Raw genomic sequence first — 20,599 nt, 5'->3', positions numbered from 1 at the left:
GAAGGAGAAAATAAATAAAGGTCTTCCTTGTCGTATGTCTTAATCCAGGCTATTGTGGGAACCAGCCTCAAAGCTTGGGGAGAGTTTTGGTCCATCCAGTCCTGCTTTTCTTTCTCCTTCTGCTCCTGTTGGCTTTAGCCCTGCAGCTGTGGAAGTGGGGGACAAAGGGAAAAGGGGACACTTTCCTGCATAGAAATTTGGTCTAGCTTGGGGGTGCAAAGAGGCACTAATGGGAATGGTCATCGGATTGAGAGTTCTTGGTCTAAGAATTTTTATTTAAAATTTTTAAATAGCGTGATTTCTACAACTTTGGGTTAATCCTTTCAGTACATACAGAACTACGGTAGCAGCAAAATGGGAAAGTTGAAGGCTCAGCTTTCACAGTAACGGGATTTCTGGGAAGGGAAAAGTCTAAAACCGTGAACTCAATTAGGACCTGTTGGCTTCTAGGTTGCGCCTTTGGTTTATCTTGGAGGGATCCCCATAACTCCTCTGTAGGCAATGCCCTGGAGAACCTGCTTGTTTATCTTCTTTCTTCAAAAATCCTGTTCAACCTGTTGGGCATGTGTGTGCTGACAGCGAGCTGATTTTAACCATTTGGAAAGCTGTCTGGCCTATCCGCGACAAAGTAACCGGGCGTCCAACCCCTGCTTTTCTCCTACCCCTACCCCCCAGTGTTTTCCTGGTGGCACAGAACTCAAGATCATGGCATTATCTGGGTGGAGTCCCGGCGGCCAGCCGGCGGCCAGCTGGCAGCTCCTTGAAGGACCAGCCGCAGGGCGGGAGGGTGTTGGGTTCTATAAGCAAGAACAGCTACACGCTGGTTACAAGATCACCTTAGACAGCGGCCCTCAGGGTGAGGGAAGCGGTGTCTTAGAAATATAACGTGAGGCTCCTTTTATCTCCTGGAAACTGAGAGGACCCAGGGGACACTGGGGACATTTTTGTAAGAACTTTTTAAGGAGTGGTATAAAACAAAAATAAAGGCAAAAGCATAATTAAAAGTCTATAGCCTGGGGCGCCTGGGTGGCTCAGTCGGTTAAGCATCTGCCTTCAGCTCAGGTCATGATCCTGGGGTCCCAGGATTGAGCCCGACATCGGGCTCTCTGCTGTGCAGGCAGCCTGCTTCTCCCTCTGCCGTTCACCCCGCTCGTGCTCTTTCTCTCTCTCAAATAAAAAAATAAATAAAACCTTAAAAAAATTAAAAAATAAAATAAAAGCCTGTAGCCTAAGGCTGTTTTAGAGAAGCCCCTGAAACTGCTTCATGATGTAATTACATATTCCTTCCCCCCCGGTCCCCCTTGAATCAGGGTGAGTGTGTGGACATAGCCGAACCCCCCAGTTGCCGGGTGTGGATCTTGCTTTTTCTTTCTCCGGCTGGCTGAAGCCGCTGCTCTACCTGGAAGAACCTAGAAGCAGGTAGGAGAGATCAGAGACAGGGTTTTGGAGCTAGATAGGACTCCTGGTCGTGTGACTGGGCTGGCTGACCTTAAAATGCAGCTGTCATCGACTGAGCTCTTACGGTGAGCCCAGAGCATTGCTCTGTGCTTGGCGTAATATCCCGCTTCGTGATGAAAACAACAGGAAAACCGAGGCTTAGAGATGAGCAAGGGGGGCTGGGTCACGTCAGCTGATGCCAAGGCCGGAACCCTTTTTCATTTGTTTTTATTAAGGTATCATTCACCATCATCACATAAAATTCACCATTTTCACTGTTTTAGAATGTACAGTTCATGGTGTTCACGTATTTACAAGGTTGGGCCTCTGTCTCTACTTTCCAAGTCCAGAGCATGTCATCACCCCCAAATGAAGCAAGCTTCTTCCATCACCCAAATTCCCCCCTTCCCCGGTCCCGTGGCAACCACTAGTCTACTCTCTTTCTCTGTGGATTTGCCTGTTCTGGACATTTCATATCAGTGGAATCATACCATACGTCAAAGCCTGAGCCCTTGAGCATGTAGCATTTTGGGAAAAGCACCTGACCGATTTAGGGGCAGAGTATTTTTATCATAGGTGTTTTTATCCCCATCTTGGATATCTCTCTAGGTTTGTTGTGTGGCTTAAATGAGAACCTATGTCGAATGCATACTGTGAGTAAATGTGAGTTATTTTATTAGCATAACTTTTGTCTAGGACCTGTGTCTGAGTAACAGGCCACTCTGAGAGCGTATCTTGCAGGTTTCTTAACTATGTAAAGGGAGTTATATTGACTTACTTCACAAGGATATTGTGAAGAAAACCAGGGATTTTTTTTTTAAAGATTTTATTTATTTATTTGACAGAGATAGAGACAGCCAGCGAGAGAGGGAACACAAGCAGGGGGAGTGGGAGAGGAAGAAGCAGGCTCATAGCAGAGGAGCCTGATGTGGGGCTCGATCCCATAACACCGGGATCACGCCCTGAGCCGAAGGCAGACGCTTAACCGCTGTGCCACCCTGGCACCCCAGGGATATTTTTAACCTTTGTAATCACAGAGTTACGTAGAGAAAACTGGGTAATTGAATCTGTTGAAAAGGGAGTATCTTTCAGGTGGTTTGGTAAGCAGGCAAACTACCAGCAGGGCAGGGAGAAAAACAGGATGTAAACAACATCTTCTTGAAGCATAATACATTTAAACTCTGTGAGTTAAGGCAATTTAGTGACACTTTGTTCTGCTTGGTGGCCAGAAGTTGCCCGTCTTTGGATACGGGTCCTCATTTCCAGAAACCAGGGTAGGGACACCGGTAAAAGGGATCTGAGATGAGCTGACAGCATTTGAAAAAATGAAATTTTTAAGCATGATGTTAAAAGAGTAAAACCTCTGGATTTCTTTAATTCCACGATTGCCTGATATTGCCCCAGTTTCTTCAAGTTCTTTCTAGAATCCCAGACTGTGAGAGCTGGCAGGGACACTGGAATGAGACCAGTTCATGGACAGAGGAGCCAACTGCAGGCCGACAAAGTTAAAGGACTGGCCTGAAGTCCTCACACAGTGAATTATTAGCCGAGTCTGGTCCAGAATCCACAGCTTCTAACCACTGTGCTTGGTGGTGGAATCGACTCTTCCCTGAAGATATCTGGGGTTTTGGTAACGAGCACTGTCTACTTCTCCGCTAATCCCTTTGCCACATCGATTCCCGTCTCACTCGTGTGCTGCTCTCTTGCCAAAACACAAACCAACAAAGCTCACAGAGAAGTCCAACTATATAACCGATTCAGATCTGAACTGCTAATATGTTGGGAAGGAATGGTGTTGGCATTTGGGAGATGTAGGGAGACAATTTTTGGAAATTCTGTTGTAGCTTTTAGAGTAAGGGGTTTAAGAGATGATGTTTCTCAATGGCCCAGCCCCACTCTGACCAAAAACGGTAAGTAGGCAGAGTCAGAAAGGAAGAAGGGAAACCCCATCACTTTACATGAGTGCAGGGATCTCAGCTTTTTCAAGCTTCTGTATCTCTTATCTTTTTTTTATTTTAATTTTCTGACCTATTCAGAGCTAATGTTCCCTATTGTACTTCTTTAATGGTGTGAACAGAGCTCAGAGGGATCAAAGGTTTGCATAGGTTCCAGTGTGGGCTGGCTGCAAAGCCTGTGGTCACGTCCGAGCCACCTGACCCCCCCCCACTGGACACAGACCAGGAAGCATAAAGCACTTGAATAGTTGGGTCTAAGATGTGAGCCTGTTCGGGAAGGTCCTGAGGTCACAACAGCCTCTCCTCTGTCTTGACCTCACCACTCAGGGTGAGACCCACAGGCCAGCATGTTTGGCATCCCCTGGGAGCTTGTTAGAAATGCAGAGTCCCAGGCTTCCTGGGTCAGGGTGAGCATTTAACGAGATCCCACCGGTTAGTCGTGGGCTCAGTCAAGTTTGAGAAGTCCTGTCTTGGAGGCGTTATGCCAGTGAAATTCATAATGAGAGAAAGAGCTGAAGTGAGCAGCTTATGACGACAGTGTATGCAGTTTCTATTCCTAAGTAGTTTACTGTTGCTGGTGTCAGGGGGAAGCTGAGGACACCATACAGGGGACCTGGTTCTCTACACAGAGTGAGAAAGGGACTCGCTAATTGTGACCCAGGTCCTCCTTGTGGAGGTGAAAGTGGCCGTCCACAGCTGTGCTGGGGAAAAGGCAGGAACCTCGCAGCAGATGGCCCGCCCCAGGGGCCACTCTGGGTAGCCGTCAGCCGAGATCCTGCAGCCTCCACACACAGGAGTGTGGGGGCGGCCAGTGACATGGAACCGACCCACCAACATTCCAGTGCCTGGACTCCCGGCCTCCACGCCTCAGCTGTTTTCACTCATTCAGCAAAACAGGGAGACAGAAAAGAAACAAAAGCTGCCTGTGGCGGAGGCCTTGTTAATTAGTAAAGCCCGACATGGCCACGTGTTGGGTCTGCTCTAGCCAAGCCAGGAGCGAACCCGTCCTAGGTGTCTATGCTCCTGCAAGGAAAGTGCATCAGCACCTTCGGGTCAGAAAAAACATGCAGGTGTGGTTTTTTTCCGCCGCTGTTTGGGAATTTTGTGCTCATCATGGATAAAAGCTTCCTCTGGCTCCAGGGGACAGTGTGAGCATTTCTAAATGTGGGCATTAGCTCATGACAATGGACCAACTTACAAGCGAGTCATTATTTGCAAGGAATGGTGGTACCTGGCAAAGATTGGAATTTTGCTTTTTTTTTTTTTTTGGTGATACAATTGTATATCCTCTCCTCCCCTCTTAAATAGTAATTGGAGCATATGGTTAAAAGTCAACTATTTTGGAAGGAGTGGAAATTCAGCACGTTGAAACATGCTGTTTGTCTATTTTGGAAAATTTCCCTTAGTTGCCATCCGTTTAGCAGACCATCCTTGATTGGGAAATGAGGCTAAATTTTTAATGAATTAGCCAACCAAGAAACCTGATCTGCCCTTGGAATGAGAGAGAGGTCATCTAATTTGTGCAGTGCAGTTGTCCTGGAAAGACCATTAGAAGATCTCAGGTCTCTCTTTGGAGAAGTGTAGGCTTGACATTCAGCTGCCCAAAATGTGCAGGCTGCGGTCTGAAGCCAAGTTTGAGGATTTAGAACCACAGTAAGTGAACTGTGCCAAGGCCTGCCCTTTGGGAAACATATGTGGGATTCTTTGGCTTGGGAATCCTGTCAATGGTGAGGACTCTTGCCTAGATATTGACAACAGTGTACCAGGGAGGTAACTCCATCCACCTTTTCCAAGTGAGGGAAGTAAGGCTCTGTGAGGCCGAAAGACGCTTTCCAGTGAAAGACGCTAGAAACAGGCACAGCCTGGATTTGAGTCTGATCTGGCTGACTGACCGGAGAGTTCTCTGCTCCTTCCTGAGAATTCGGTTCTTGAGATGATTTACGTCTGCATTATGCGGGTTGAGATAGGCGTGCACGTCCTGGGTACTGGGTAGCTGAGGAAGAGAGTGCTTGGCACAGCTGCCCTCTTCCAGAACACCAAGGGCACCGTATCTAAATATAAAATGAGACATGGAGTAGAATGAAAAATATCATGGCACTGAATGCAGAATGTATATGTGCAATTTTGTTGGAAAAACCCAAACCTTGAAAGGCAGTTCTCCGCAGCCCCTGGGATGTCTCTCATCAGCCCACACTGGACTTCTCTGCCTTCGGGTTGCTGGGTGGAAATTTTGGAGACATGCTCACATAAGTGCAAGTGCTGGGCCATCTGGGCCTTTTCCACTCTCCCAGCTATATGTGGTGAAAAGGAATTTCTTCGCTATGTAAACCCGTGTGGGAGAGCTCGTTGGCGCTGTGCTGTTTGTACAGCTGCTCCCGGGGCTCGGGCTATGCTGTCTTTCATGGCCCGGGAGAATCTGTGAATGTGCTGGGAAAGGGTTCCTAGAGGCTGGAGGAGGTGAGAGCTGGGCTGGGGAGGTGGTTGTCCTCCAAGTGCCTGTGGGCATTGATAGTCTCTTAAAGAAAATGTATATTTACTTTTTAAAAAATGTAATGCCTCTTGAATTTCCATAGTTCAAGAGTTACAAGAAGGTTTGCAATGGGATACATCCCTCTCCTCCTTTCCATGACCCTGCTTCCCTTCCTCACAGCCAGCCAGTGTGACCGCTTCTCGTGTAGCCAGGTGATGACCTATTTATCTCCCGTTGCCTTCCTTTTATACAGACCTCCCTTCTGTGTGTGCCATTCTCTCCCTTGAGTTTTCTTCACTTTCTTGTTCCTTTATTTTTTCAGCCGCACAGTTTGTCACGGAACTGATGTAACTTGCTTAACAAATGCCCCCTCAGTTATATGCTGCAGTTCATCAGCTTGCTTATACGGCGTTTTGCACACATGTATGATGAGTGCGAGTAGAGAAGGTGTGGGGTCACAGGCGATGTATATTATAATTGCCCCCCAGGACCTCATACCAGTTTCCAGCTCCACCATGCCCCCTCCCCCAGCAGTGGCGGCAGGGGGAAACTGTGACCTTACACCACCCACCACCTCTGACCGTAACCGCCTGAAAGGTGAAGAAATGATCTCAGTGCCGTTTTAAGGGACGGTCCGGTCTGGACAAACAGCAGAACATAGCACATCGACTACTTTCGCCCTTGTGGCGATGACCGCAAGGTGCTTCCAACCTTTTGGAATGGCAGAGGACTAGGAGTTGGTTTTTGCTGACACGGTGTGACTGCTGGCAGGAATGAGTAGTAGTTAAAATACCGAGAAGTAAATCCATACAGTTCTTCTAAAAGTAGATAGGACATTGGTGATGTGATACAGGTAAATGAATCTTTAGAGCCCGTGCCCTCCTTAGTTTTACTGATGCTGTAACAGCCTCTGCAGTCTTGTTATGACAGACAGGACTGAAGATCAAAGGATCACAGAAGCATAGTTCCAGCAACTCGAGCAAGGTCAGCAGTACGGTCTCCAGTGGCCTCTGAGTCGGTCTTTACCAGCTCTGGTCCCTTCACCACATTCCTGAGATACGAGTGTAAGCATTTGGAAAAGATGATGCTTAGGACAAGGTTCTGAGTTGGAAGGGGGGCTTTTGGAGGTCCTCGAGACCAGTTTTGTTTTGTTCTCTGGGAAGTCACGTAGGACTTTCCTTGAACAAAGGGATGTGCTGGGATTCAGGTATGGTTACAGGAAAAGGAAGTTTGTCCTATGGCCTTAATATAAAATAGGGGCGTGTGTGTATGCGCTTGCAGGGATGGGGAGGGGTTCTACAAAAATGTGCCAACAAAGGGTTAAGGTAAATATATTTATAAACATAATGTGGTCTACCACCCTATGAAGACGCAGAGGAAAAACCTAGTATGGCTTTACAGATGGTCACAACAGGACTCAGCATCTCCCCCTGTGCGAGCTCCCCGGAATCGCACCCTGCCTGTGTTACTGAAAGCGAGCGCTGGAGCAGAGCCCTGCCAGCCCTAAGCCCACCCAGTCACTTGCCTGGCCAATCTGCCCACCATGTAAACCCTCAGGACTCAGGATGTGCCTCCACAGCTCGCAAACGGAGAGTGTACCAGGTCCTCGACCGCCACACACCCTGCAACGTCCTTTATCTAGCGTGCCAGGGGGCCAGTAGGGCCGAATTCGGGTTAAACCAGATCTGGTTTTCAGTGGCCCTGTTCTTCCTGAGATTTCTGGGTGAACAAAAGGGCAGTGACCGCACGTGTGTATTCTTTACTTCACTGGAACGTGTAGGTGGATTTCTCTAGCCTGCTCTTCCTCTCCCTGGCGCCTTGGCCGACCTTGGACCACTGAGGTCAGCGCCTCGTCTCTCCCCTCCACCCCGACTCTGCGTCCCGGTTTCCTTTGTCTTCTGTTGGCTGTGCTGAGACGTAATTTGTGTGACATAAGTTCACCTGTTTAAAGTGCACAATCCCGTGGTTTTTAGTATGATCCTAGAGTTGCGTGGCCATCGCCACTGTCAATTTTAGAATGTTTTCATCCCCCTCAGCCCCATGCGACCCCTGAGCTACTTTCTGTCTCTATGGATTTGCCTAGTCTGGACATTTCATATAAATGGCAACATGTGGGCTTTTGTGACTGGCTTCTTTCACTTAGCATGACGTTTACAGGATTCATCCATGTCGTAACACGGGTCAGGACCTCGTTCCGTTTTAGAGCCAAATAACCCATTGCGTGGATATACCACATTTTGTTTGCCCATTCAACTATCGATAGATAGTTGGGTTGTTGCCACTCTTTAGCTATCAGGAATAATGCTGCTATGGTGTTTTGTGCAAGCTTTTGTGTGGCCATATGTTTTCATTTCCCTTAGGTATACACTGAAGAGTGGAATTGCTGGGTCATGTAACTCTGTTTAACTTTGTGAGGAACTGCCAAACTGTTTTCCACAGTGAAGGCACCATCTGGCATTCATACCAGCAATGTATAAGGGTTCCAAGATCTCTACAGCTTCCTCAACCATGGCTACTATCTTCCTGATTATAGCCTCCTTGTGAGTGCAAAGTGGTTTTGATTTGCATTTCGTTATGGTTTTGATCTGCATTTCGTTATGGTTTGGATTTGCAGTTCCCTGATAACTAATGATGTTGAGCACCTTTTCATGTGCTTGTAGGACTTTTGTAGATCTTCTTTGGAAAGGGATCTATCTACTCAGATCCTTTGCCCTCCCCCTTTTTTTTGAGAGAGAGAACAAGAGCTCATGAGAGTGGTGGCAGCAGAGAGAGAGAGAGAGAGACTCTTAAGCAGGCTCCATGCCCAGCACAGAGCCCCACACAGGGCTTGATTTCATGACCTAAGTCAAAATCAAGAGTCTGACGATTAACTGACTGAGCCACCCAGGCGCCCCTCTTTGCCCATTTTCTAATTGGGTTTTATTATTATTGAAGAATTTTTTGTATATTCTAGATATGGGTCCTTTATCAGATATAGGATTTATAACCATTTTCTCTCATTCTGTAGATTGTCTTTTCATTTTTTGATGGTATCATTGGCAGCCCCAAAGCATTTAACTTTGCTGAAGTCTAGTTTACCTATTTTTGTTATTGCTGCTAATGGGTTTGGGATTGCATCTAAGACTTTGCCTAACCCAAGGTCACAAATACTTACTCCTATGTTTTCTTTTAAGAATTTTATAGTTTTGGGTTTTTTTTAGATTTTATTTATTTATTTGACAGAGAGAGACAGCCAGTGAGAGACAGAACACAAGCAGGGGGAGTGGGAGAGGAAGAAGCAGGCTTCTGGCGGAGGAGCCTGATGTGGGGCTCAATCCCATGACACTGGGATCACGCACTGAGCTGAAGGCAGATGCTTAACGACTGCGCCACCCAGGCGCCCCAAGAATTTTATAGTTTTAAATCTTACATTTAGGTCTGTGATCCATTTTGAGTTAGTTTTTAATGTATGGTATAAGGAAAGGGGCTGATTTCATCTTTTTGCCTGTGAATATCCAGTTGTCCCAGCACCTTTTGTTGACGACTCTTCTTTGCCCATTGAATTTTCTTGGTGCCCTTGTTGAAAATCAGTCAACTGTAAATATTGGGTTTGGGGGCTCTCAGTTCTATCCCATTGAATTGTATGCTATCCTCACGTCAGTGCCACACTATCGTATAACTATAGCTTTGTAGTCTCATTTTTCAATGGGAGAGTTAGGGCAGGAATGGGCCGATCTAGACTTTTCTTTTTTGTTCCCTGGTCTGACCAGTTATTGGATTCTTTGGATCCTTCCTCAGGCTTTCAAACACAGTTTACTTCTCCCTTTTTTTTAAAAAATTTAATTTATTTATTTGATAGACAGCAAGAGAGGGAACACAAGCAGGGAGAGCGGCAGGCAGAGGGAGAGGGAGAAGCAGGATCCCCGCTGAGCAGGGAGTCCAATGTGGGGCTCGATCCCAGAACCCCGATCCCAGGATCCCGGGATTAGGACCCGAGCCAGAGGCAGACATTTAATGACTGAGCCACCCAGGCGCCCCAACCACACTTTATTTCTCCTTGTTCATCTTGCTGATTTGGGTAGGAGAGGATACCCAAGTGGTCCTGAGGAGTCCTAGTGGTTGGGCACTTTAGTTTTCTTCTTAGCGATGCCAGCTAACCACGTTCTGACCCAGTAGCTTGGCTGTGATGGGTGTTCCCAGATGTATAGAATTAAACATTTGGGTTTGGAAAAGCTACTCTGGTTTCTGAAACTCTCTCATTGGTTAAGTTCAGGATAATACAGCTTATTGTACTGTTAAAAGATTTAAAGATCTTTCTGTAAGGCTATGCAAGCAAACAAGCAATTACAGCAGATAGTTCTCCTGGGGGCCGTGACATACCTTTCGAAGCCAGAGCTGGCCCACTCTGGGCCTTCCCCTCCTTGCTGGCATCTGCAGGGCTGCTCCACGAGCATCCGATTTGCTGACATGGGCATCTTTGCAGTAGTGGAGAAATGGAAGGCGAGAGATCTTCTGGGAAAAGTGGAATTCTGGACAAGGCCACTTATCATCACTTCACGTTGCTGAGCCAAAAAAAAAAAAAGCCCATGCGACATCTGGAATTAACAGTAACCACAATGTAATTGTCGCCACGCCTTTCTGTTAGGAATTTTGTGCAGCACGGAGCTCATTCTCTGAAGATGGTGTCCAAGCTTACACTAGGAGCTCTATCATAGTTTAAGTGAATTTTAATTTCCATTTTGTATTGGACATTAAAAAAAATCTGTAAACAGAAACTGTCCTTCATCCAAAACTTCCATTAAGGGGCCCCGCACGGGGCGAGGGGTCAGGGACGTGAACTCGGCAGAAGGCAGCGCTTACAAGAACAGGTTTTGGGGTCCATCTGCCCAAATGCACTTCCTCCTAAGTGACCTTGGACAAGTTCCTTATCTACCCACATCTCAGTTTCTTTGTCTTTTAAACAGTGGTAAGGATAGTACCCACCTCCCAGAGTCCTTAAAAGCTTGAAATCTCATGTCAAAGACTTAATACAGGCAAGGGGTGACAACAATTTTCTGTAAAGAGCTAGGGAATGAATATTCTAGGCTTTGCAGCACCGGGGGCCTTCCCTTGCAGGCATCTGCCCCTCCCCACGCCACCGTTGTAGTGTGAAAGCTGCCCCAAGACAGTGTGTTCACTAGCGCACGTGGCGATTCTCCGGTAACACTCTATTTTTAATAACAGGTGGCATGCTGGACTGGCCTCCAGGCCATAGCATGTCGATCCCTGGCTTCGCACGGTACCTGGCACGTCGCAGGTTTTTAATAAATGCTCGAAGCTGGGGACGGCCCTTTGACAGCGGCTCCCATGTACACCCGCTCCGTGTTTTTCACAGAATGTCGAGGTCCTGGCCAGTCGGAGCAACACGTCAGAGCAGAGCCAGCTGGGGGCTGAACTGCATGTGAAGGCTTTGCAGGAGGAGAAGGAGAAGCTGCGGGAAAGCATCGAAGAGCTGGAGCAGAGCGTCACTCGGCTCCAGAGGCAGATCGCTGACGTGAAAGGCGATGAGGCCAAAGCAAAGGAGATGCTCAAGGAGTGCGAGGTAAGGCTCGCTGGGCCCCAGCCCAGGTCTGGCAGCCGTGGACCTTTCTTTTTTCCTGCGTCTGTGGTTTTGGAAGCGGAAGGGGATTTGCTCTCATAATTTAGTAGGCAAGGTGGAGGCAATGATGACCAACCATATCCTCTCAGCAAGCCCTTCCTGTTGTTCCTCTGATGGCATCATTGGGAGATGAGCTTGTAAGGAAGGTGGGAACGGGGCCGATGAAGTCAGGGTGGGAAACACAGGTGTCCCGGCTCACCCAGACATCAGGCACCCTCAACTTTTTGACCCTGGGCTGAGGCTTCTAAATGCCTGAAGAGGCCATCTTAATACCACCATCAGACCCATTCTCACGCATGGCAATTTTTTTCTTTTTTAACACATAGTCAACGAATTTTGAAGCCGCACCCGTTTTAACCAATTCTCTGATTTGCCAGATCTCTAGAAGCTTATTAGCAAGAGACATGCACATGGGGAGCAGTGAGAGCTTGCAGTGACAGTAGAAGAGGGGACAAAAGCAATGTAAAGGGAGATGTGTTCCAACAGGGGTTCCCCAAATGCTCATTTATCAAAATCAAATGCAAAATCCCCAAATGCTCATTTATCAAAACCCACCTGGAAGCCTTTCCCAAAACTCCATGTGCCTGAGTCCATTCCATACCTGCTCTTTCCGAAGCTGCAGAGGTGAGGCTGGATATGTATTTTCAGTCCTGCCGGGTGACTCACATGCTCACATGGCTAAATAGGGAACCGCAGACGGGCACACATGTCTAAGAGCTTACCTGTCATGTGCCACCTTGGGCCCATTGTTGGCTGTGTCCTTGGATGTCTCCCGCGTTCCTTTCACGCCACCGAGCCTGCTCTCTCGGCACAACCCGCATCTGTGTGCACTCTGACTCTGTGTGTCATTGTAGAGAGAAAGCCGGCAATTAGAAGAGGCCCTTGTGCAGGCAAGAAAGGAAGAAAGAGAAGCCACATCAGTGAGAAGGAGCCTGGAGAGTGAGCTGGAAGACGTGCAGGTAAACACAGAGCTGTTGTCTTTATTCCTCAGAAAAGAAGTCTGAGAAGCAAAATTGGAGAGACGTGGACAGATCGCCACTGGTCCTCTCCTTCCAGGGAGTTCCTCCCATAGTCAGAACCACACTGGGCTTCAGACCCTCCATGTAGACCAGTGGTTCTTAACTGGGGGACATCTGGCGATGTGTGGTGACGTTTTTGGTTGTCTCAGCCGGGAACATGCTCCTGGCCTGTAGCGGGCAGAGGTCAGGGTTGCTGCTGACCGTGCTGCAAAGCACAGGATAGCCCCTGCCGTGATCGATGAATTATCTGGCCCAAGTGGCCGTGATGCCGAGGTGGAGAAATCCTGGTGTAGATATTAAAGAACTTGACAGCTTTCCAAAGATAAAATATGAATTGTGTGAGAAGGCTGGCAGGATCGGTCCCCAAGGCAGTGAGCAGTCAGCACTCTGGCAGAAGCCAATTTCCTTCCTCCTCTGGGCAAATGCACTCTGCAGAGAGCAATCCTTCAGGACGGCTATTAAAAGCAGGAGGAAGTTGGGGCTTTCTTTGAAACTAGATAGCTATCTGTATTCGAAATCAGTAGATTCTTAGAAAATTAGGTTTTCCCATTTGAAGGTTAGAAAGATTGTAGGAAGTACATTCTTAAAAAAAAAAAAAGTCTGCACCAAAGTTCTAAAATGAGCTTGCACAGCGACCTCGGTGGAATCCAGGTGTGTCCTTCCTTCTACCCGCTCTGGGTTTTAAAGAACCCGCCCCAACCATTCCTCGGGCCATTTCTGAGAAGGCCAAAGCCGGTGAATTTGAGCAGTTGTCGAAGAGGAGATTGTGAACGTTTTCCATGAGGTGGGGAAGGGGCATTTGAAAAGTGTTAGGGGCTGACAAAGCAGTCAGGGTTCAAATTTGTAACTTTGCCTAATGCCTAATTGCAGCTTTCCCCTTCAGCGTACAGCTTCCCCTCCCTGGGGGGCAGAGAGGAGCCTGCCTGTGCTAGGATTCACTCAGGTCAGCCAGGGCTCAGGGGCGGTCGCCCCCAGAGCCGTGCTCAGGGCCTTCTCTCCAGCTTTGGACAAAGACCTTGTTTTTGCAGACAGTAAAGCCCTCTTTTCGCCTGAGTTCAGTGTCTGACTGTCCTCACTTAGGACTTCTTTCCCTCTTTCTCCCCTCCTTCCCCCGCCCCCCTTTGTTACAAGCTCTGGTTTGGTTAGTCTGGTGTGGACGGCAGGCTCCCAGTGCTGACCGCGCAGGGCTGCGGAGGAGCAGGGCTGACTGTGAGAGCTAGCTGGGGACAGGAAGAGAGGGAAAGCATTTCTGCTGTACAGGGACAGAAGTCTGCACCTTCGCGTCCCGTCCATACCGAGGGCTGGGCACAGCTATTACAGGCTGTAGGTCTTTATCATCTTTAGGTCCAACCAGAACATTTCACACGGAAGTAGTTTACCCCCTGTGGCTCTGCAGCCCAGGGTTCCTTCCCAGAGAGAACAGGCGATGGCCTCTGGGCCTAAAGATCTTAAGGTAATCCCCACCCACCCCCACCTCCGGATCGCTAGCCTCCCCTTGGAAATTATCCCGGTGCTGTTACTGTTGTTGAGGCCTGTTCGCCCTGCGGTGCGGGCCGGTGCGAAGGCCTGGTGCGGCGTGCGGCCCTGCGAACCGCGGCAGCGCTCTCAGACAGACACTGAAGAAGGCCCAGCAAGCTCACCATGGTGCTGTCAGGTGGCCGGTCTCAGGGGGGCCATGCACAGTGCACCATGGCTCTCAAATGCTGGGTGTCTCTCAGATCGGGAACCAGGGAGCCAGTTCGATAACTTCCTGCATGCCTGTCTTCCCCAGGCTGGCAATCGAAAGCAAACTTAACCCTCCGGGGAGGAGGAAAGAGTAACTTGTTTTTATGTTTTTTTCCCCCTCAAGGCATTTTATATTTCAAAGTCTTTGTGACTTTAGTAATCTGTGGCATCTTCATGTGTGATAAATGTATTTCTTCACACAGTAGCCGAAGGCCATGTGAACTTAGGTCTGATTTATTAGGACTCAGTCAGAAAGTGGCAGCGGGTTATAAAGATGCCATTGTTTGTTTGCTCGACCCCTGCGGCTCGGGTTAGGATTGTGCTGCTGTGTGGATCTGCTGGAACAGCCTTCAGGCGGAGATGTGTAGGGTTCCTTTGAGAAATGGCTTCTGCAGATGGGGGAAGTGAAGAAACCCTTTCTGGAGAACCCCCGTTCTCTCCTCCGGGGAGGGACAACGTGTAAGTTCTGTAAGCCTTCACCTCCCACCCTGTGTTCCGTGTCTCGAAACGACAGAGGCAGAGAGCCCCAGAGCTTCCCCCCATGGCAGCCCCGGTTACTGTGGCAGTGCTGCCTGGGACCGACGTGGTCTTGTGTCCCCGCAGAGGCTGTGTGAGGAGAGCGCAGACTCATTCATGAGCTACTTTCACATGACATAACGTGGGTATCTGGAAAACACTCGAGAGAAGTGTTCTCAAGGGTTGAGATTTGTAAATGCTTCCTTGCAACTTCCGTTTCAGCGTACAGCTTCCCCTCCTCGGGGGCAGAGAGGAGCCTGCCTGTGCTAGGACTCACTCAGGTCAGCCAGGCTCAAGGGCCATCGCCCCCAGCTTCCATCTGATCAAGCCTCTCATTCCTGCAAGCCCGTGGGTACGCCTGCCACTTGGTTATCGTTAATAGGCACTAACAGGGCCTCAGTCATACAGTGAAAGGCTCTGTGTCTTGACAGGCAGTGGTCTTCAAGCTCAAGGGTGCTCACTGTACATTCCGTAACTGTGCTTTGTATTCTCCGGACTCATCATGTTTTCCCCGATTTCTGCCCCAGTATTTTGGTCAGTGTGCTTCTATTGCTGGTCTTGGAAATAGAATCACTGTAGCAACAGCATTTCCCTTTTGACTCCCAGCTGCAAAATGGGGAGTTTGCTTCTTTTCATGTGAATTTGGAATGTGTTTTCTAGGCAGTGGTATTGGAATACGTTTCCGGAGGAACGGAGAAGGCAGAACATTGCTCTAAACAGCATCTCTAAACTCTATGTTAGAATTTTCTGGGTAACTTTTAAATCTAAATTTGTGGGCCCCAGGCTAAGGAAAATTGTGATTCCATCACAAGGGGCTAGAATCTGCATTTAAAGTAAGGAATACCCCATCCTTACTTGGTAACTGTGATATATGAAGTGTTTAGAAACACTTTTGGGGATAGGTATTAATTTCCAGCCACTGAGTTTTTATCATATGCCTCATTGTAAATCTGGGCTATGAGACATACCCAGATGGAAAGTCTGTTCCTTGCCTTGACAGATCTTACTGCTTTGCAGTAGAGTTAAGCTATAAGAAACATTTTAAAAATAATTTAGCAACACTGTTCTTCCAGGCAAACCTGTGAGTGTCGGGGTGGGGTGTGTGGGGTTTTGGCGGGGCCCCAGGTCCAGAGTGGATGAGTCTGGTGTCTCCAGTGGCACGGGAGCCCAGGGCCAGGCAGGGAGCCCTGCCTGAACCAAGGGGGGAACAGACATGCACACACCATATGGAGGTTGACTGGAGCCAAGGCTGGCTTGTCTGCTGGCCTGGAGCCTCTGGGATTGGGATCCAGGAGGAGGGAAAGAGAGGCTGGGGGATCTGTAGGCGCAGGAGCTGGATCCTACAGGAAGCCATTCATGTCCCTCTGTATTTGCTGTTTTTCGGGAATTTACATTTTGAGATACGTTATTGAGAGTGTTCTCCTGCACGTGAAACCAGACCTCACTTGCCTTACGCTGCACACCTGCACACTCCCCTTTGTCCCCAACACCACGAAACCAATCATAAACACAAATCCCAGGAGGTGACCCTGTTTCTGGTATGTGCCCAGCTGGACTGTGGTGGGACACACTTCTGCTAATTGCCTTCACACTGAACTTCTGATTACCTTCCTTTTACCACCTTCTTTTCTCCCAACAGCTTTTGTTGACCTTGGTTTCCCACAGCAATTAACTTCAGCAGCCCAGCTGTGTTGGCGGGTTCTGTGAGTGCAGTCGGCCTGGGAGAGTGGAGGGGCCAGAAGGCCTCCATGGGTGGCTTTTTGGCCCTAGGTCACAGGATTGGCCAGCAGCATGGCTGGCTACGCTTTGCAAACCAGGAGTGCCCAAAATGACTTGGGAGTGTTTTCAAGATGCCTGAGTTGGTACATGTGACAACAGCTTGTAAACTGTTAAGCACTGTACAGATAGAAACCATTGTCCTTATAACGGCATCTGCGGGGACATAAGACAAAAGTCCTAAGCGGTAGCTGTAGCAACTCACATTCAGCCCTCAGTACCTGAAACCATTTTCTAGACGATCCAGCCCATGTCTGGGTCATGCTGCCCCTTTCTGAGCTCTGCCCCTTCTTGGTATCTTTATGCCAGTGGCCATAGCACTCAGCCATTTAAAGGAGCTACCGTAATCTTTCTAAGATACTTTAGGGTTTTGTTTTAGAATTGCATGTTTTCACATAAAGAACGTCAGGCTATGTGACTGGGTGAGGTGAGAGCTTCAGGGGAACCCAGGGAAAATAGCACACTCAAGATAGTTTCATTTTATGATAAGTACTAGGGTTTGGTGCTGAATTACTAAATAACACTCATTTGCACTTTTCTAACTAGTGTCTTTTCCATTTCACACCTTCTACTCATCAAGTTTACCCACCTGTGGATTGCCAAATTCCTTTTTCTTCTATGTATGAGTCCAACCCACAGTTCTGTTGATTACAACTTCTTTTCCCCAGGTGGACTCTTGACCTATGGGTCAATGTTCTCTTTCCTCATAGATTCACTTTTAGCTATTTTAACTGTAAGAAGCATCTGCAGAGCAGAGGACATTCTGGAACATGAGGTGTAATGCTTTATAGCACAGGCTGTAAATTGCCACATCGGTTCAGGTTTGTCTGATGTATATCTTTACCTCGATTTTCAAGCATGAACTTGAAAATTTCGTGTTTTCAGACACTGCCCTTAATCACTGCCCAGAGCCGCCTTGGCCATTTTCTGCATTTCTGTAATAAATCCTTTGCCCCTTCATTCTCATGTGTGTTTTTGGCTGAGTCAACTTTGCATTTGGGTCCCTGAATTTCAGAACCAACAGTGTCCTTGTGTCTTGTGGTGGCTTGGTTTTGATCTTTTTCCTTATCACTGACGTGGCAGGTCAGATTGCTGTGTGGTGTGGCTGCAGCATTCCCTCTGCCCCCCGTTCCTGCGGCTGACCTGGTAAGAGGGTGACCGCACTGTCCCTTCCCTGCCGTCTGCAGAGAAATCTGAGTCAGGCCACCCAGGAGCAGAAGCAGTTGTCTGAGAAGCTCAAAGATGAGACAGAGCAGAAGGAGCAGTTAAGGAGACTGAAGAACGAGATGGAGAATGAGCGATGGCACCTGGACAAGACCATCGAGAAACTGCAGAAGGAGGTGAGGGACGGGGGAGCAAAAGGTGTGGGCGGGACACCTGGACGGGGGCCCAGCACCCTCTGAGGGCCTGATGAGAGCTGAGGAAGCCTGCATTTATGTCTAAGCATGCATGTGTCAGAGTCCCAGATCCCCTGAAGCAGCTCTTTGGACTTGCTGAGGATCCCAGTTAAAGGGAAACTGGTCTAGAAAATGCCAGTACCCTCTGGATTCTGGGCCCAGCTCCTTTCCACAATCTCCCGAAGAAACCTGGCACGTAAGGGCAGACTTAACAAATGTTACCTGAATCAGAGCCTCTGCATTCATGGGTAGCGTCTGCATTTGCACCCGTCTTTCTTGTCCAGGGACGTGAAAGGCAGTTTCAAAGTCCACTGGTTGCTACTTCTCTTCTCTGCTCATCTTTGCCCTAAAACACCCAGAAGGGGAGAGGCACAAAGCTGATGGGCTCCCATATCCTAGGAGCCAACTGGAGCGCCTGCCGTCTTCTGCTATGTACTACGTACCAGTCACTGTACGAGCTATTTTGTAACTGGAATTCTAGCGCTTACGTATTAATTCTGACAACACCCCTGTAAGGTAGATAGGGTGATTCCAGTACCTCCGAAGAGGACCGCACGGTGGCCCAGTGAGGTTTAAGTGCATGGCCCAGTTACGTAGTTGGTAAGTGGCAAAGCAAGGGCGTGACTAGGTCTATGTATCTAGCTGCCAAGGTGTGCTTGTTCACTCCTCCTTGCTGCTTCCAAGTTCGAAGTGACTAAGCCTGGGCGGCCCATGACCAGGTGCTTCGCAAAGCCTTTGGGGAGGTTATAGAAGAAAGAGGAGGGGATGTGCTCTGTGTTTTGATGGGATCCAGACCTAGCTCTTGGGCCCTAGCTGGAACCTCACAAGGTGGGCTCACATCCACGTCACTCCTTGCAGATGGCTGACATTGTTGAGGTGTCCCGCATATCGACCCTGGAGCTCCAGAACCAGCTGGATGAGTACAAGGAAAAAAATCGCAGGGAGCTTGCAGAAATGCAGAGGCAGTTGAAGGAGAAAACCCTAGAGGCGGAAAAGTCACGTCTGACTACCATGAAACTGCAGGATGAGGTAATGCCTGGCCGGTAGGTCCCTGGTTTAGCCCTACCCCCACCCCCCACGCCCCTTCAAAGTATCCTGTGAGACCGCTTCGCAACTCTTCCAGGAGAGACTCAGGGTACGGTGTACGTCGGAAGACAGCATTTGGGCTTGATTCTTCAGTGTTAACCTTAGGATGGTCCCGTGGCGCAAGTGGCATTCTAAGACGCAAAGTCCCAGGGCCTCTGGGGTGAAATTGATACAACTTCAAAGTGACCATTTTCTCGGTTAATCCAAGAGTTTCTGCCTAAAATGTTTTGCTGCCATTTAGGGAGCACCACTGGTATACCCAGCTGTGTCCTAATGATTCGTGTGTGTTAGTGTTATAATTTGACCCTAGAACATGGATTATAGTAAACAATTGCTTTTTGACATTCATTTATAAAATGTTGACTTTTATTAGACCAGGTGTGGTGGACTCGAGCTTCAGAACAATGACAATGGAGACAAAAAGAAATCTTCAGGAATTTATGAGTACTGACATTATTAAAACATATTTTTATTTATTTTTTATTTTTTTTAAGATTTTATCCATCTATTTGACAGAGAGAGACAGCCAGTGAGAGAGGGAACACAAACAGGGGGAGTGGGAGAGGAAGAAGCAGGCTCATAGCGGAGGAGCCTGATGTGGGGCTCGATCCCATAACGCCGGGATCACGCCCTGAGCCGAAGGCAGACGCTTAACCGCTGTGCCACCCAGGCGCCCCAAAACATATTTTTAGTTTTATATTTAGGAATAGTAGAGCAAAGTAACTCAGATGTTAGCTCCCTTCAGTCTTGACTTGTAAAGAGCTGAGAAAAATAAAGGCATGTTTTTTATTATTTTAATGGAAAGCTGAAGGCTCTAAAACACAAGTACAGTGTATGCTGATTTCTCGTTTTGCCTCTTGCCAGCTGGATGACCTTGAGCAACTTATCCCAATTTTCTGAGCATCTGTTTTTATCTCTTTAAAAAATACACCAAATAATGATGATTTAATAATGAAACGAGATAACGCATGAGGCTAGAGAGCCGAGGGTTTGTATATCCTGGACACCAATATTAAGGGTTTTTTTTAGAGTCTAAGGCTTGGTTTTCTTCATAAGCAGTGCCAAGAGTGTCAAGATTCCACAGGAAAACAAGTTTTTCTTTAAAAAACAAACTTTTAATATCTTTGATGATCAAAGAAATGTCGCCCATGAGTCAGTGCCGGAATTGTGTGAAAGAACAATGGGTATTTATTACAGACTTCTAGAACATTTCTGAAAGGATCCTGATAACAGGTCTCCTCTGCAGCAGGAACATACGATGCAGGGTCCCAATAACTGAAATTAGCATAGTGACATCACAGTTCTCTCTGGCATTAAAAGAAAGTCATTTGCATTTCTACGGCAAATGGGAGGGGAGATTCGGGTATTTGCCAGAAGGCCAACAAACACATGGTGTGCTGCTTTGATTTCAGAAAAATCTCAGTGTCACAATGACTCTCGCAAAGTGCTTCCTGTTGCTTTTTGTGTAATGGTTATTATTTGCTAGAATCTTTGGATCAGAAGGAACTTCAGAGATCCTCTAGTTAGATGAGGAAACTGAGACCCAGAGAGATTAGTTGAGGCCAGAAGGAGACCAGTATTGTTTATAAAAGAGCAGTCAT

At 47.9% G+C, this 20,599-nt stretch overlaps 1 protein-coding gene across 3 annotated transcripts in view; it reads left to right on the top strand.

The window, feature by feature from the left end:
- Positions 1-20,599, top strand: part of CGNL1 (cingulin like 1) — a 97,628-nt gene that overhangs the window by 54,651 nt on the left and 22,378 nt on the right. For all 3 annotated transcript variants that reach the window (XM_034660926.1, XM_002920673.4, XM_034660925.1), the window contains 4 exons: positions 11,216-11,422; positions 12,334-12,438; positions 17,703-17,855; positions 18,771-18,941. In XM_034660926.1, the coding sequence (XP_034516817.1) occupies positions 11,216-11,422; positions 12,334-12,438; positions 17,703-17,855; positions 18,771-18,941 (636 nt within the window). The remainder of the gene's footprint in view (positions 1-11,215; positions 11,423-12,333; positions 12,439-17,702; positions 17,856-18,770; positions 18,942-20,599) is intronic.

Source organism: Ailuropoda melanoleuca, chromosome 5 (assembly GCF_002007445.2).
Source record: "Ailuropoda melanoleuca isolate Jingjing chromosome 5, ASM200744v2, whole genome shotgun sequence".
NCBI classification, from domain to species: Eukaryota; Metazoa; Chordata; class Mammalia; order Carnivora; family Ursidae; genus Ailuropoda; species Ailuropoda melanoleuca.
Note: the sequence above shows the minus strand (reverse complement) of the source record. Positions and strands in the feature narration are given on the sequence as shown.